The sequence below is a fragment of the Lissotriton helveticus genome, chromosome 5_1 (assembly GCF_964261635.1).
Source record: "Lissotriton helveticus chromosome 5_1, aLisHel1.1, whole genome shotgun sequence".
Classification (NCBI taxonomy): Eukaryota; Metazoa; Chordata; class Amphibia; order Caudata; family Salamandridae; genus Lissotriton; species Lissotriton helveticus.
The window spans coordinates 1,079,154,293-1,079,168,873 of NC_136065.1; the positions used below are offsets into that span (position 1 = coordinate 1,079,154,293).

The following is a 14,581-nucleotide window of genomic DNA, read 5'->3' on the forward strand; positions in this document are numbered from 1 at the left end:
CCTTCTCAGACCCCCACACCGCTACGACACCAGGACCCTCCTCGCCCTCTACCTGGGACGACACGCCAACTGTCAAATAGCACCACCGAATAAGACTCATGGACCCTTCGCCTGCCAGAACTGCAACCGCACCTTCAGCCACGCCATCAAATCAGATCCCGTCGCCGCCCAGCCAACCTACAGTGCATCCATCTGCCTCAACTGCATCCTCCTCAATGTACGGTCCCTCCACAAACACGCCACAGAAATCTGGGACAACCTAGACGCTACCTCTCCTGACATCGCTTTCCTCACAGAAACCTGGACCAACCCCTGCTTCAGGCCAGACACGCCATCTCCATCCCCGACGGCAACCAGATCACACGCAAGGGCCACCCAGACTGCCCTGGATGAGGCATCGCTATCGCCCACAAAAACATGCTCCACCTAACCAAACACTCAAATGATGACCATGGAACACCTCCACTTCCAAATCCGGCCAACTCCAACACCACACTATGCGGCAACTTCGTCTACAGACCCCCCCTCTTCACCGACACCATCATAGACCTAATTTCACTCAAGGCCCTCGCGCCCACCGACGACATCCTGCTTGGACAACTCAACTTACACCTGGACCAAATTAGCGACCAGAACACCGCCTCTCTCCTGGAGAACCTCACCAACATCGGACTCAAGCAGCTAAGCACCGCTCCGACCCACACAGCCGGTCACATGCTCGACCCAGTCTTCACTGCCAGCAGGAACATCAGCTACAGCCACATCACCGAACTTTCCTGGACCAACCACCACTGCGTACACGTCTCCTTTGACACGCTGATGGTACAAAACCGTCATAATGCCACCCCACCCCCTCCCCTGCCGCAGCTGGACCAAGACCACGAAGAACTCCTCATCAACTCACTCAGCACAATCACTTTGTCAATGCCCACGGATGCCAACACCACAGCACGCAACCTCCACCAATGGATCTCCAACTGCGCCAACACACTGGCACTCCTCAAGACAAGACCAGGCAAACAACGCTCCAAGACGTCCAGCTGGTTCACAACCGCCCTCCACTAGTCCAGACACACATGTAGACGTCTCAAGAAAAAATTGAGAAACAACAAAACCCCAGAAACTCACGCAAACTTCAAATCCTCCGTCAACGCACACCACCTCCTCCTGAAAACCCCAAAGAAAATGGCCCTCCAGGACAGAATCAACGCCAAATGCACACAACAGCAAAGAACTCTTCGCCATAGTAAAGGAATTTGCCAGGCTCAACAGCGAGACCACAGACGTCCCCCCCCCCTCACAAGACATCTGCAACAAACTAGGCGCCTTCTTCCACTACAAGATCAGAAAGATTTACGACAGCATCGACACACTCGACCCAGCCACCACGCCTACCACCATCGCAAACAATCAAGCCACCCCTCCACAGACCATGCTCTAAGGGACCCTGCTCACTACATAGGACACGCTCAAGACCATGAAGAGCATCCACTCAGGGTCCCCGACGGACCCATGGCCTTACCACAGCTTTAACAGAGGAGCCGCCATCGCCCCGCAGCACCATCATGTGCTCCATTGAAACCGCCACCTTTCCTGACAACTGGAAACACGCTGATATCAACCCCCTACTGAAGAAGCAATCCTCAGACCCGTCGGCCCTCAAGAACTTCAGACTGATCTTGCTCCTCCCCTTCCCTGCTAAGGTCATAGAGAAGGCCATCAACGCCCAGCTCTCAGTTCAAAACGAACCATGTCCTGGACTCCTCCCAATCTGGCTTTGAAGCAACCACAGCACAGAGACTGCCCTCCTTGCCGCTACAGATGACATCCACTCCATCCTCAACCGGGGCAAGACTGCAGTCCTCATCCTACTAGACCTCTCGGCCACCTTCAACACCATCCTGTACCTTGATCACCAGGCTCCACGACGCCGGCATCCATGACAAGTCTTTGAGCTGGATCTACTCCATCCTCACCGGCTAAACTAAGCAAGTCAGTCTACCACCGTTCCTCTCAGAACCCACAGAGATCAGCTGTGGAGTCCCCCAGGGTTCCTCCCTAAGCCCCAACCTCTTCAACATCTACAACATCTACATGGCCCTCCTCGCAGCCACGGACTCAACATCATCTCTTACACCGACGACACCCAGCTGATCCTCTCACTCACCAATGAACCCTTGACAGCCAGAACCAACTTCCACAATGGAATGAGGACCGTCGCTACATGGATAAAATATAGCTGCCTCAAGCTCAACTCGGACAAGACAGAAGTTCTCATCCTGGGACCCACCACGTCAGCCTGGGATGTTTCCTGGTGGACAGCTGCGCTGGACGCTCCCCCAGCCCCGTTGGACCACGCATGCAACCTTGGCATCATACTGGACTCTTAGCTCACAATGAAACAACAAATCAACGCAGTTTCCTCAGCCTGCTTCCACAAGCTCAGCCTGTTCCAAAAGACATTCAGATGGATCCCCACAGAATCCAGAAGGAGGTCACCCATGCATTCATCACCAGCAGACTATTTTGACAACGCACTATATGCCTACGCCACCCAGAAACAGCTCAAGAAACTCCAAAACGTCCAAAAAGCCACTGCCAGACTGGTCTTCAACATCCCCACCACAGCCACATCATGCAACACCTCCGACAACTCCACTGGCTCCCAGGCAACAAGAGGCTCACCTTTAAGCTCCTCACTCACACCTACAAGATCCTACATGACAAAGGATCAGTGTACCTGAACCACCGCCTCGCCTTACACTTATCCACCAGACAACTCCAGTCCTCCACACTCTCCTCCATCCCCAGGATCTGGAGGAAGATCGTTCTCCTACCTCGCCGCCAATACCTGGAACACCCTGCCCCTGCACCTCAGGCAATCTGCATCACTTACCCAATTCAGGAAGGACCTGGCTCTTCGAATGATCCTCCACCCAGTCCGTCTAGCAGCCCCCTTCCCCCAGCACCTTGAGACCCTTACGGGTGAGTACCTGCGTTCTATAAGCCCGTGATTGATAGATCGCTGGTGGCCAGGCGTGGTGAAGAAGACAATGTAAGCCTGCACAGCTCAAAAAAGCACTATACTGGGGGGCGTGGTCTGGCCACGCAGAAAGATGGCCGCCTGCTAGCAGAGCTCCGCCGAGGGACGGACCCCTGACGAGCCTCTATGACTTACCTGCTCGTGTGGGGCGTCTCTTCGGTGATGGCGGAGCTCCGAAGACAGTGAGGGTCGCGAAGGTGTTCCTGTTTCCCGGTCAGCGGCTTCTGTGCACATGGCAGCGGAGTTGCGGTGAGGCTGCAGGCTTCAAGGGCGTGCGCCTCAGGAGTTGCGCGCTTTTGTGACCGCGCTTCTCCTCAGCCGAGGCGGCGCCAATACTACCACAGGGCCGCGCCTCCTTCGTGAAAAGGCCGCGCCTCCTCAGACGGTAGGGACGCGCTTCAAAAGTGCTGTCAGCTGCCTCCCTACCTTTTTCCAATATTACTATGCACAGCCAGCAGCACCCTCCTCAGGCTCTTCAAATATTGGTTTTCCTCACAAGCTGCATTTGATGTTTTTGGCTGAGAAAGACACCAAAACAAGAATGAAGGGAAAACTCACAGCCTGGCACCATGACAACGTGTCTACTTAATTAAATGCGCACGTGTCCAGCGGAGTTATCTTTACTAGTGGACCTACTACTGCCTGAATTGTCAATTCTAACATTCCCTTTTCCATGTGGAAATAAATAGTGACTATTGTTTGAAAGAGCAGCATTCATGGTATTGGCAGACTTAAATGTAGAAGTACTGGTTCATTTCTCCCTCTCATTTTCATCACTTGGTTTTGGTGCTTGTGTTTAGCTGTTTAATGCACCATCAGTGAGGTTTGTGTCAGATTGACTTGACCTTCTCAGTTTTCTTACCCCTGCTCTCAATATAGTACCTTTCTAGTTACATTATTACAGAGAGAGACAGATGAAACAGATTAATGGCTCATTTTTCATTTGCAGTCGCTAGTTTATATTGTAAGCTCATGTACTTTGTTCTTTCTTGCAGCCATTTACTGTATTTACACTCCTGCCTGTGAGGTAGTTTTATGCACGCTAGACTGGCTACTCTGATACCTCATTGATTTTGTGGCATAATCATTTTTCAAGTTCAGGAATCACTTGTCTGCTGGTCGCATTGCTTATTTTCTTGCTGAGTACACCATATTGCCCCATTGGTATTTACTACATTCCTGATTTCACTATTGCCTCATACTCCAATATTTTCTCTATTCGATACTGCAGACCATCCTTGAAACGTCATACGACCATGTCTAACAATAGAAATGGGGGTCGTGGACCTAAACAGCCACTTTTCAATGAAGTGGTAAAACAATCTTCTTCTGTGGCAGTTAAAGGTAATGGTTCTACGTCATCTCCTTCATCGCAAGTTGCAATGCCTTTGAGCGACAAATCCTTATCTGACACTATGCAATGGATTTTGGGGTCAACCGACGGTTAGAGGGTCTGGATATTGCCATGACTTCATTAACTGCAGAAACAAAGTCTATCAGGGCAGAACCTACTACGTTCCACTCCAGGATTGATGTTATTGACTCTAAAATAATGGTCATAGAGGGTCGTCTGGATTCTGTTCAGGGTTCAGACCAAGACTTACTTTTCCTACACAGTAAGAGCATCGACTTGGAAGATCGCAGTCGAAGGGACAATATCCGTTTTTTTGGTTTTCCAGAAAATGTTGAGAAACAAGATATGAGGTCCTTTATTTGTGATGCCCTCCCCACTATGACTGGGATTTCTTTTACTCCGCCTCTTGAGCTCCAACGTGCTCACAGGTTGGGCCCACCGCGTCCTGGATCTTCTGCAAGACCTTGACCAATCATTGCTTGCTTCCTTCGACATGAACAGACCAGACAGATTCTCTCACTGGCTCGTACTGATGGTCCCTTTCTGTTTCAGGGTCATACCATACATATGGCTGCAGACTTCTCTAAAGAAACGAATGAATGACGGAAGGCGTTTCTCTCCATGCGACCCCAATTGCGTCAAATGGACATCAAATATGGTTTATTTGAGCCTGCTCGTTTTCGTATTACTAGGAATGGGGAGTCCAAAGACTTTTACGATCCTGCACTTCTACAGCAGTTTTTGAACAATATTAGGTCTGATGATATGGACACGCAGCCTCCTCCCTCTGCTCACTCTTCTCAGTCCAAATCCTCCTCTGCGACTCCTTCTACATCTCAACCGTATCTCTCTCCTGAATCTAGACAACGTGGCAGAGATCCCAATCGTCTGCCTCGCTCTCAGGATGACAAGGAATCTGCTCTGCGTTCTGTCTCTTCTCACACTAATACGCAGGAAAGAAACAAATCCAGATCGCCCCTTAAGATGCCTTCTGATGCTGACTGATTTTGATTTCGCTGCCTTACTGTTTCATTACTTTTTCTCATTCTATCATTGTTTGACAATGTTTACTGTTCATAATGTTTTCACTGCTCGTTTCGTTCATATGATATAATAAGATCAACCTTCATTAGTGTTCTATATAGTACTCTGTACCCTATTGTTTTTCTATAATTACTAATAATGTGATTTATAGTTTGCAGTTATTTAATTATTACAGATTTTTGCCTATTATATACTATAAGAATGTTCTTTATTCCACAAGAGATCTTTCCCTCCTCCTGTTTGTTACCCTACCTATGGTGTTGTTCTATTACTACGCCTCTCGTCATTTCTTTCATGTATTAACTACTCTGGTTTTATATGATATTCTTTGTTTTATTGTTTTCTCGCTTTCAACTGTGCTTGCTCAATTTTCTTTTGTCTCTTCTCTGTAGTATGGCTTTAGGAGGTCCTTACTTCTCTTCTTTTACCTTCTATCTCTTTTCTTTTTTATGACAATATTGGTATGTTCCTCATCGCCTGTTTTCTTTTTCTTAGACATGTTTTCTCTTTTTACTTATTATGCTATCCTTGTCTAGGTTTTCTTCCAACGGTGTCTTGTTCGTCTTTGTGGTGTGCTTACCCTTGCTCTCTGTTTCATGTTGTGGCTTATGCCTCCTTGTTCTTTTACGCTTAGAGTATTCATTTGATTTTCACTCTTTTCACCTTCTTCCCATGTAATCTTTAGGATGCTGGGGTTTTCATATGTTGGTTACTTTTCTTATTCCAATTTGTGACAGACTCCTGTGGAGCCGTTCAGGAGTTGGTCCAGATTTTTATGATGATATTTTCTTCTCTTATGCTTTATGTATTTCATGTTACAATTTATTCTCTAGGTCCCCATTCTTCTTTACTCGAAGGGGGTCCGGTTCCCTCTGGCGTTGCTCTAAGTGCACCCAGACCCGTAGTTAACAGTCCAGGTTGCTTTTTTCCCCTATTTTCCTTACTTACTTTTCCTTTTTTTTTTTTTTTTTCTTCTCTTTTTTCCCTCCCAGAGTAGCATTTCTCCTTTTTCTCTCTGCTTTTCCTCATCTACTGTTAACTCAATCCTAATATCATGTCTCCTACCCATCCGTTATCTGTGGTTTCTTGGAATGTTCATGGCCTCACCCATTACATAAAACGTAAAAAAGTTCTTTCCTATTTACATTCTAAGCATGTGGATGTGCCTCTATTGCAGGAGACTCATTTGGATGATATTGAGTCTAGTAAGCTCAGCAGAGATTGGGTTGGTAAAGTCATTCATAGTTCAGTCTCTAAACCTGATCCCACCAATCCTAATCCTATTCGTAAATGCGGAGTCGCCATTCTTTTTCGGAAGCCACTTCCTTTCACAATTTTAAAGACATGGTCGGATCCGGAAGGTCGCTATGTTTTTGTTAAATTGAAACTTGGCAATTCTTTCCTTTGTCTTAGCTCTGTATACGCTACGCTTGGTTCCAAAAAACAATTTTTCTTCGACTAAATTGTCTTCTTACGGAAATAAATGCTTCTCAATTTCTAATTGGTGGTGATTGGAATTTAGCACTGGATCCTGCTCTTGACAGAACGGGTTGTATTGACACTATCAATGCTTCTGACAGCCATTTTCGGTGACATTCTTGCTGACACTGGTCTTGTTGACCATTGGAGACTAAGTCATCCACAGGATAAGGAATACACGTTTTTTTCTTCTACTCACGGTACGTTTTCGCGTCTTGATTACTTTCTTCTTTCGCAAGATTCAGTCCGACTGGTTACTGATTCTAAGATTTTAGAAGCAGCTATTTCTGATCATTCTCCTGTCCTTTTGTCTCTGGATTTGGGTCTTATGAATCCGGGGCGCAAATTGTGGCGTTTGAATATCAACAAATATAAAACACCAGCGGGTAAACTTCTTTTGCAATCCCACTTACATGATTATCTTCTCAATAATGCAGATTCGGTTTCCTCTAAAAGTACGGTTTGGGCAGCTGCTAAAGCAACCATCAGAGGCCAACTTATGCGGGACGCCGCTCTGTATAATAAAAAGACCGCTGCCAAGCAGACTGAACTGGAAAAGGATATTCGCCGACTATCTCAATTATATATTTCGCAACCATCTCTCCAAAACCGAAAGTTATTGGAACAGGCGCGTATGTCTCTCAATAGTCTTTTTACTTCTAAGGCGAAGTATGCCTTACAAAAAAATGAAAGGCCGTCATTATGAACAAGGAGAAAAAGCTGGCCGGTTATTGGCTGCGCAGTTACGCCAAAGAGAGGCCGCTATGGCGATTCCAGCAATAAGATCAAGTGGTGGTGGTATCCTCACTCGGCCACAGGAGATAGTTGAGGAATTCGCCTCATTTTATAGATCTCTATACTCCCCAGGCACTCAGGTAGATAAGATAGTGATGTCTAGATGTCTGGATGGGGTTCATCTTCCGCGGCTCTCCGATGATGGCAGGGCTCTACTTGAGGGACCTATCACAAAGGAGGAGATTTCTTCAGCTGTCTCTTCCTTACCGTACCATAAAGCTCCGGGAGAGGATGGTTTCCCTCCTGAATTTTTTTAATGGACTGGTCAGTCTATGCTTGATACTCTTCATGCCGCTTTTGAGGAAGCCGTGGAGGAGTCTTCTCTTGGTTCTATCTCTAACAAAGCCCTCATAGCAGTCTTGTCAAAACCCGGTAAGGACCCTCTATTGTGTAGTAGTTATCGTCCTATATCTCTTTTAAATTCTGATGTTAAGCTTCTTGCCAGCATTCTAGCTTCACGACTCCGCAAGGTTTTGCCTTCCTTAATCCATAATTCTCAAGTAGGTTTTGTTCCCGGTCGTTCCTCCTGCAATCATGTACGTACTCTCTCCCATGCCCTATGGTCCACTAAAAATCTTACAGATGATGCCCTCCTTCTTTCTTTAGATGCTGAAAAAGCATTTGACCGTATCGAGTGGGAATACCTTTTTACCATAATGCAAAAATTTGGATTAGGTGATCAGTTCATAGCCAAAGTACGACTACTTTACGATAATCCATCTGCCCAAGTTAACTGTGGAGGTTTTCTCTCTACTCCATTTCCTATTTGACGGGGTACCCGTCAAGGCTGTCCGCTATCCCCTCTTCTTTTCCTTTTGGCTATGGAACCTCTGGCTGCTGCAATTCGTCAATCGGCTGCTGTGGTGGGTGTTCCTCTTCCAATTGCTCATTCAAAAATCTATTTATATGCGGACGATATTCTTCTTACACTTACTAATCTTCCGCGATCTCTCCCTGCTCTTCTCCGTATCATTGAGGATTTCTCTTCTTTTTCTGGCTATAAGATAAACTGGAACAAAAGCGAAGCCTTACCTATGTCCTTAGGTACTACAAGGGATGCAATCTCTGGTTTTCCATTTCACTGGCAACCTTATAGACTTAAGTACTTGGGAATACTCCTCAACAGGGGATTGGATAACATTGTCACGGACAATTTAACTCCCTTGATTACGCAAATGCAAAGGGACTTCGATAAATGGAAGGCCTTAGGTTTATCCCTTTGGGGACGAGTTCAGGCGATTAAGATGGCCACCTACTGCGTTTTCTTTATGTTCTGGGTATGCTCCCTTTGTCTATTCCTTTGGCTACTCTCCGGTCCATTGATTCAAAAATTAAAATTTTTATATGGGGAACAGTTAAACCGCGTCTCGCCTTTGCAAAATTAAAATCCCATCAACTGTATGGAGGTTTAGGTCTTCCCTCTATCGAGCACTATTCCCTTACCCTTCATCTTTCCCATCTTTCTTTCTTTTTACCTAAGTCCAAAACATTCCTCAATGGGTGCCACTTGAACGTCATCTATTGGCATCTGGCCCTGGTTTGTCCCTTTTATATGGTAAGGGTTCCAGCTCTCTTGATCCCAAAAATCCTATCTTATCTGCCATGTTTAAGTCTTGGCAAAGAAGTCACCGTCTCCTTAAATCTAATCCGCGGCTTCACTTTTATGCTCCTATATGGTCTAACTCGGCTATTCGAGTGAGAGGTCGAACTATATCTTGGTCTCTATGGCAGGAAGCTGGTATTCATTCCCTGGAACAATTGTTCCATGGTGACAATTTTAAATCCTTTTCCCAATTGAGTGAAGAATGTCATCTACCGCCCACTCAATCTTGTAAATATTCTCATCTCCAGCAAGCTATCACAAAACATATATGTTCCTCGCCTGAATCGTTGTCCGCTTCTCCTATTTTATCTTACCTGAATTTATGGGGCACTTTTAAGGGTGTCACTTCTGGTCTTTATAAGACTTTTCTACACCCTCTATTTTCGCAACCTCTGTCCAAAGCTCTTCAATTGAAAAGGCTAACACGCCTCTCTGTGACATGCTCAGATACTCAATGGGATCTCATTTTGGAAGGATTACATAAGGGTGTTAGAGAAGCTCGCCTTAAATTTAGTATTTTCAAATTCTCCATGAATGGCACTGGTCTCCGGTCAAATTACATCATGCTAAGTTACTTTCGCATTCCTCGTGTTGGAGATGTTCTGCTTCCGGCTGTGACATAACACACATTATATGTGAATGCCCTCGTACCAGATCTTTTTGGCTTTTTGTACGAAACACTTTGGCTCATTCTATGTCATTGCCCTTACCCTTTACCTCTGCAAATATAATTTTACATGACTTTCGTGGCCTTTCCAAGTTTACTAAACCACAAATTCGTCTCCTCCATACTGCTTTAGCCACGGCAAAAATGTGTATATTACGTCACTGGAAATCTTCCTTACCTCCTTCTCAGGAGGAATGGTTGGTGGCAATGATACAAACAGCTTCTTATGAACGTATAATTTACAATATACAGGACCAAGCTTCTATTTTTCTTCAAGTATGGTCCCCATTCTTGGAAACCACAGTGGATAATGATTCTGTCTCTACTTCTTCTTCTCCTACGACTGTTATTCCTTCTTAATTTCACCTTTCTTATAACATGCTTACTTTCTCTTCCTTATCTCTTTTCTGCTTCTTATCATTCTTTTTGCTTCCATCTTTCTTCACAACTAGTTTGCTACCCTGGGGTTTCCTTTCTTTCCTTCTTTTCTCCCTTTCTCTTTTCTTTTCTTTCTTTTTTACCCTAAATTCCCCCTTATGAATACTAGAGGATGTGTTGTTTTATATCTACTTTATTATATTTTAGGAATGGTTTCCTCATTTATATTGTGTATCATTTCTTCCTCTGCATATGTATCCGCATTTGTGATTTATTTGAAACTTTCTTAATAAACAATTTCAACGGAAAAAAAAGGCACTATACTAATGACTTCCTTTCCAAGCTCCACATTGTACTAGTAATTAGACATGCCAGCAGATGGTCATGGTGAATAGAAACTTTATAACAAATGGATAAAGCTGCCTATTGATTAGCGTTCTGCAGGAAAAAAGAACTATTCCACTATTGTGTACACACTGCGTACGTTTTCAGCTGTGTTTGGAAGCTAGTGTTTGCTTGCCAAACATTTGTACTTTACATGTGTAAACAGGAATAAACATTGTAAGGGCAACACAATAATCTGAGGTATACCTTTCTCTTTCTTTGCTTGATAGGCTGGCCAAGAGCTAATCTCTGTGGACGGAGAGTCTTTTCAAAATGTCACTCACCAGCGGGCAGTGGACATGATACGGCAAGCCTATGGGAACAAATCGAAGGAGCCTATGGAGTTTGTAGTAAAGGTTCCAAAGACAGAAAAAGAGTAAAACCTCAAATGCGCCTTTGTGAATTTGGGGAACAGTTTAATCTCCTGCCTAGTTTGTACACTTTAACGGAGGGTCTGGAATTAACTGGATCACTTTGAGAGGAACATTTAACTGCATCGAAAGCTGAGAGTGGCATTGGTTTTCCGCCGATAGCCCTGTTCAGAACCTGTAGAGACAAGTGCACTTTTTCCTCCCGCAGTGATAAGTCAGCATGTTTTCTAGTCATGTGTTTTTTGCACAAGCAATGTATGTGTTTCTCCACCTCTTCCAAGCTGTGGTCGTGGACAATGAGGAAGCTCGACCAAAGAAATATGGACCATTTTATAGAGAAAGAAAAGTCTTAATTCTCAAGGCCTTGTGAAACAAAATCATGTTTTTTTAAAAATATTTTTCTAAATATGGAACTACAATGAAAATGTTTTTATTTATCTTGCTTCTATGTGCTGAACTATTTCCGGCCTTGTCAGAGACAATCTCAATGTACATGAAGCAGAAATGTTTACTATATTAGATTTTAATAATTAAAGTGTCAGTACTCACAAGATTTGTTAATTTCATACTTACAGGAAATCAAACTTGGCTATGCACAATTCTACACGTTGAACAAGTTACTTACCTTCAGTAACGCTCTTTCTGAGATTCTATCTAGCCACAGATTACTCACCTTCTGAATATTACCCAGATTTCAGACTTGATCCAGTAACTTTTTCATTGTTCCTCTTGAGTGCCTAAAAGGAAGCTCATTGCGGCTTCAGATGCCTTTCTTTTCCATAAATGCCATGCGGGCCTGTAAAGGTGGCACTCCTGCACGCTGTCAGTTGTTTTCAAGTTCATGCATGCCCCAAAAAACAAATTGGTATACCAGTATGCAAATCCTAGATGTGGGATCTTATTGGATAGAGTCCACTTACAGAACGGGGAAGATGGGAGGGTTAGTGAGGAATCTGTGGTTAGTTGGTCTCTACCAGAAAGAGCGTTTCTGAAGGCAAATACGTTTTTTTTTTATTGACTTCCAGTCACATATTCCTCACCTTTTGAATGTATACCAAATCAGTACTTAAGGAAAATGGGTAATGGATGAACTCAAACCAGAAAGCCTGCAGGGCTTGTGAACGCTTGGAGAGACACCCATGTAGCTGCCTGGCAGATGTCTAGGACAGGGCCGCCGTGTGCTAACATAGTGGTAGCACCTTTGGCCTTGGTGGAGGGTGGCAGACAGTCCTTCTGAAGGCTGCTTATTTGCCAGTCTGTAACAGACTTTAATGCAGAGCACAATCCACCATGAAATGGTAGGCTTCTGCACAGGCTTGGCTTTTTTCGCTCTGGCGAACACCACATCCACTGAGTGGTCTTTGGTGCGATTAATTTAGAAGCTAAGAAAGGATGCCCTAGTATGCAAGACCAGCTTGGAAGGGGGGGGGGAAGAGGTGGTGTATGTTGGATGGGCTCACAGATTTGTCACCCCTGGCATTCAAAGAGCCTGCGTGACGATTCACCACCAGGAAAATTCCTTGATGGTCCAGCCATTTCCAGAGGTGCAGGCCCTATCTGGCACAGGGTCTGTGACCCCACCCCACTCTGTTTTCTTAGATTCATATAGCGGTAGTGTAGTCTAAGAACACATGTACCAGCATCCTACTGACGGATGGAAGGTTTTCAGCACCAAATGGAAGAGCTTCTGCTCCAGAAGGATGATACAGAGCCAGGATTCTACTTGAGACCAGAGTTATGTGATCTCCACCGCTCCGAGATGCAATGCATCAGTCACCACTGTCAGCTCTGGGTGGGGAAGGGAGTGAGGTCCACCACTGACCCAATCGAGGTTCAGCTACCACCACTGCAGATCCTTTGCAGTCTCTTCCAAAATCTGATCGTGGTCAGACAGGATCCCTTGAAGTTGAACCCACTGGGACTTCAAATTCCACAGCAAATCCTGCATGCCACTCGGTGGGCTCGACATGCAGGACGCCATCAGTCTCAGCAGCCTCAGATTCGATCTCACTGAAATCCAGGCCGAGGCTGAAAGATTGGGATCATAGCCTGAATGTCCAGGGCTCTCTTACCCAGGAGGAAAAAGGCGTAAAACTGACCTGTATCCAGAATGGCTCTGATGAAGGGGGAGCATCTGAGAAGGAGTGAGGTGTGACTTTAGCATGTTTATAGTAAACCTCAAAGACGACAGGAGGTTAGCCATAGTCTGAAGGTGGTTGATGACTGCCTGGGGTGAGCACGTCTTTAACAGCCAGTAGCCGCGGTGGAGGAAGACTGGCACCACTGACGGTGTGCTGCCTCCACGCCCATCACTTTCGTAAACACACGAAGGGCACTGGTAAGACTAAAGGGGAGCACAGTAAACTGAAAATGCCCTTCTCCATCCACAAACCATAGGGAGCACGAGTGGGCTAGCAGGACAGGAATATGGAAATAGGCATCCTGCAGGTTCAACATCACCACTGAGTCTCCATGTTCGAGAACAGACCATACCTGGGCCGGGGTGAGCATTTTGAATTTCTCTTTCTGGGGGAGATGAAGAGGGTGAAGATCTAGAATAGGCTGAAGACCTCCGTCCTTCTTGGGCACCAGAAAGCGGGAATAACAATAATTTCCTACTAAAGGAACTGACACTTTCTTAATAGCCTCTTTGGCCAAATGGGCTTGCATTTCCTACAGAAAAATGGAGAGATAATCCTACATCAGTCTTTGGGTAGACAGTGGAAGATGCTGCTCTTAACTAACGGAAGGGTAAGCCTTTGCAATCAACTTGGACCGATGAGATCATTTGCCAGCCCAGATACAATTGGTAGATTCTGTCTTCCACTGGATGGCTCTGACCCTGTAAGGGTACACTAAAGGAACTTTGCAGGTGGGGCAGTTTTTGGGGGAGGGAATGAGTGGCATGCTCACTTGGACCATGGAGTGGGTACCATAGCCTCTCCTGCAAAACTCGTGGGCTCCCTATTGGACAGGATAGGGTGGCAGTAGGGAATGCATATACCAAAGCTATGAAAGGAACGCAGGAAGTGTTGCTGACGAAGGTGAGTGGAAAGGCCTAGAGAGTAAGCGGTAGCCTCACTCTCTTTAGATCTTTCAAGAGCTGAGTCAGGCTAGTCCTTGAACAAGTGAGTTCCTTTGAACAGCATGTCTATTAGAGAGAACTGGACGTAACCCAAGAAATCAGTGGATCGTAGCCACACATGGCGGTGAATGGCAACACTAGTGCCTATGGCCCACCCAACTGAGCCGGTAGTGTCCAAGCCACAACGAATTGTGAACATGGCCGCATCACAACCACCCTGGTTGGCCTGTGAGGGAACAGGGCAAATGTCTTCTGGAACACCAGAAGGATGTGTGCCACCAAGTCCCAAAGGGCTTGAGTATAATGGCCCAGTAAACATGAGGCATTGGTTGACCACAGAGCAAAGCTTGTGGAGAACAAGCATTTTCCAAAATTCTC

General features: G+C 45.6%; 1 protein-coding gene across 1 annotated transcript in view; it reads left to right on the forward strand.

The window, feature by feature from the left end:
- PDZD7 (PDZ domain containing 7) overlaps positions 1-11,669 on the forward strand; it is a 790,250-nt gene extending 778,581 nt beyond the window's left edge. The window contains exon 16 of the mRNA XM_078643641.1: positions 10,978-11,669. Within this exon, the coding sequence (XP_078499767.1) occupies positions 10,978-11,127 (150 nt within the window). The 3' untranslated portion in view covers positions 11,128-11,669. The remainder of the gene's footprint in view (positions 1-10,977) is intronic.
- Positions 11,670-14,581: the final 2,912 nt, after the last annotated feature.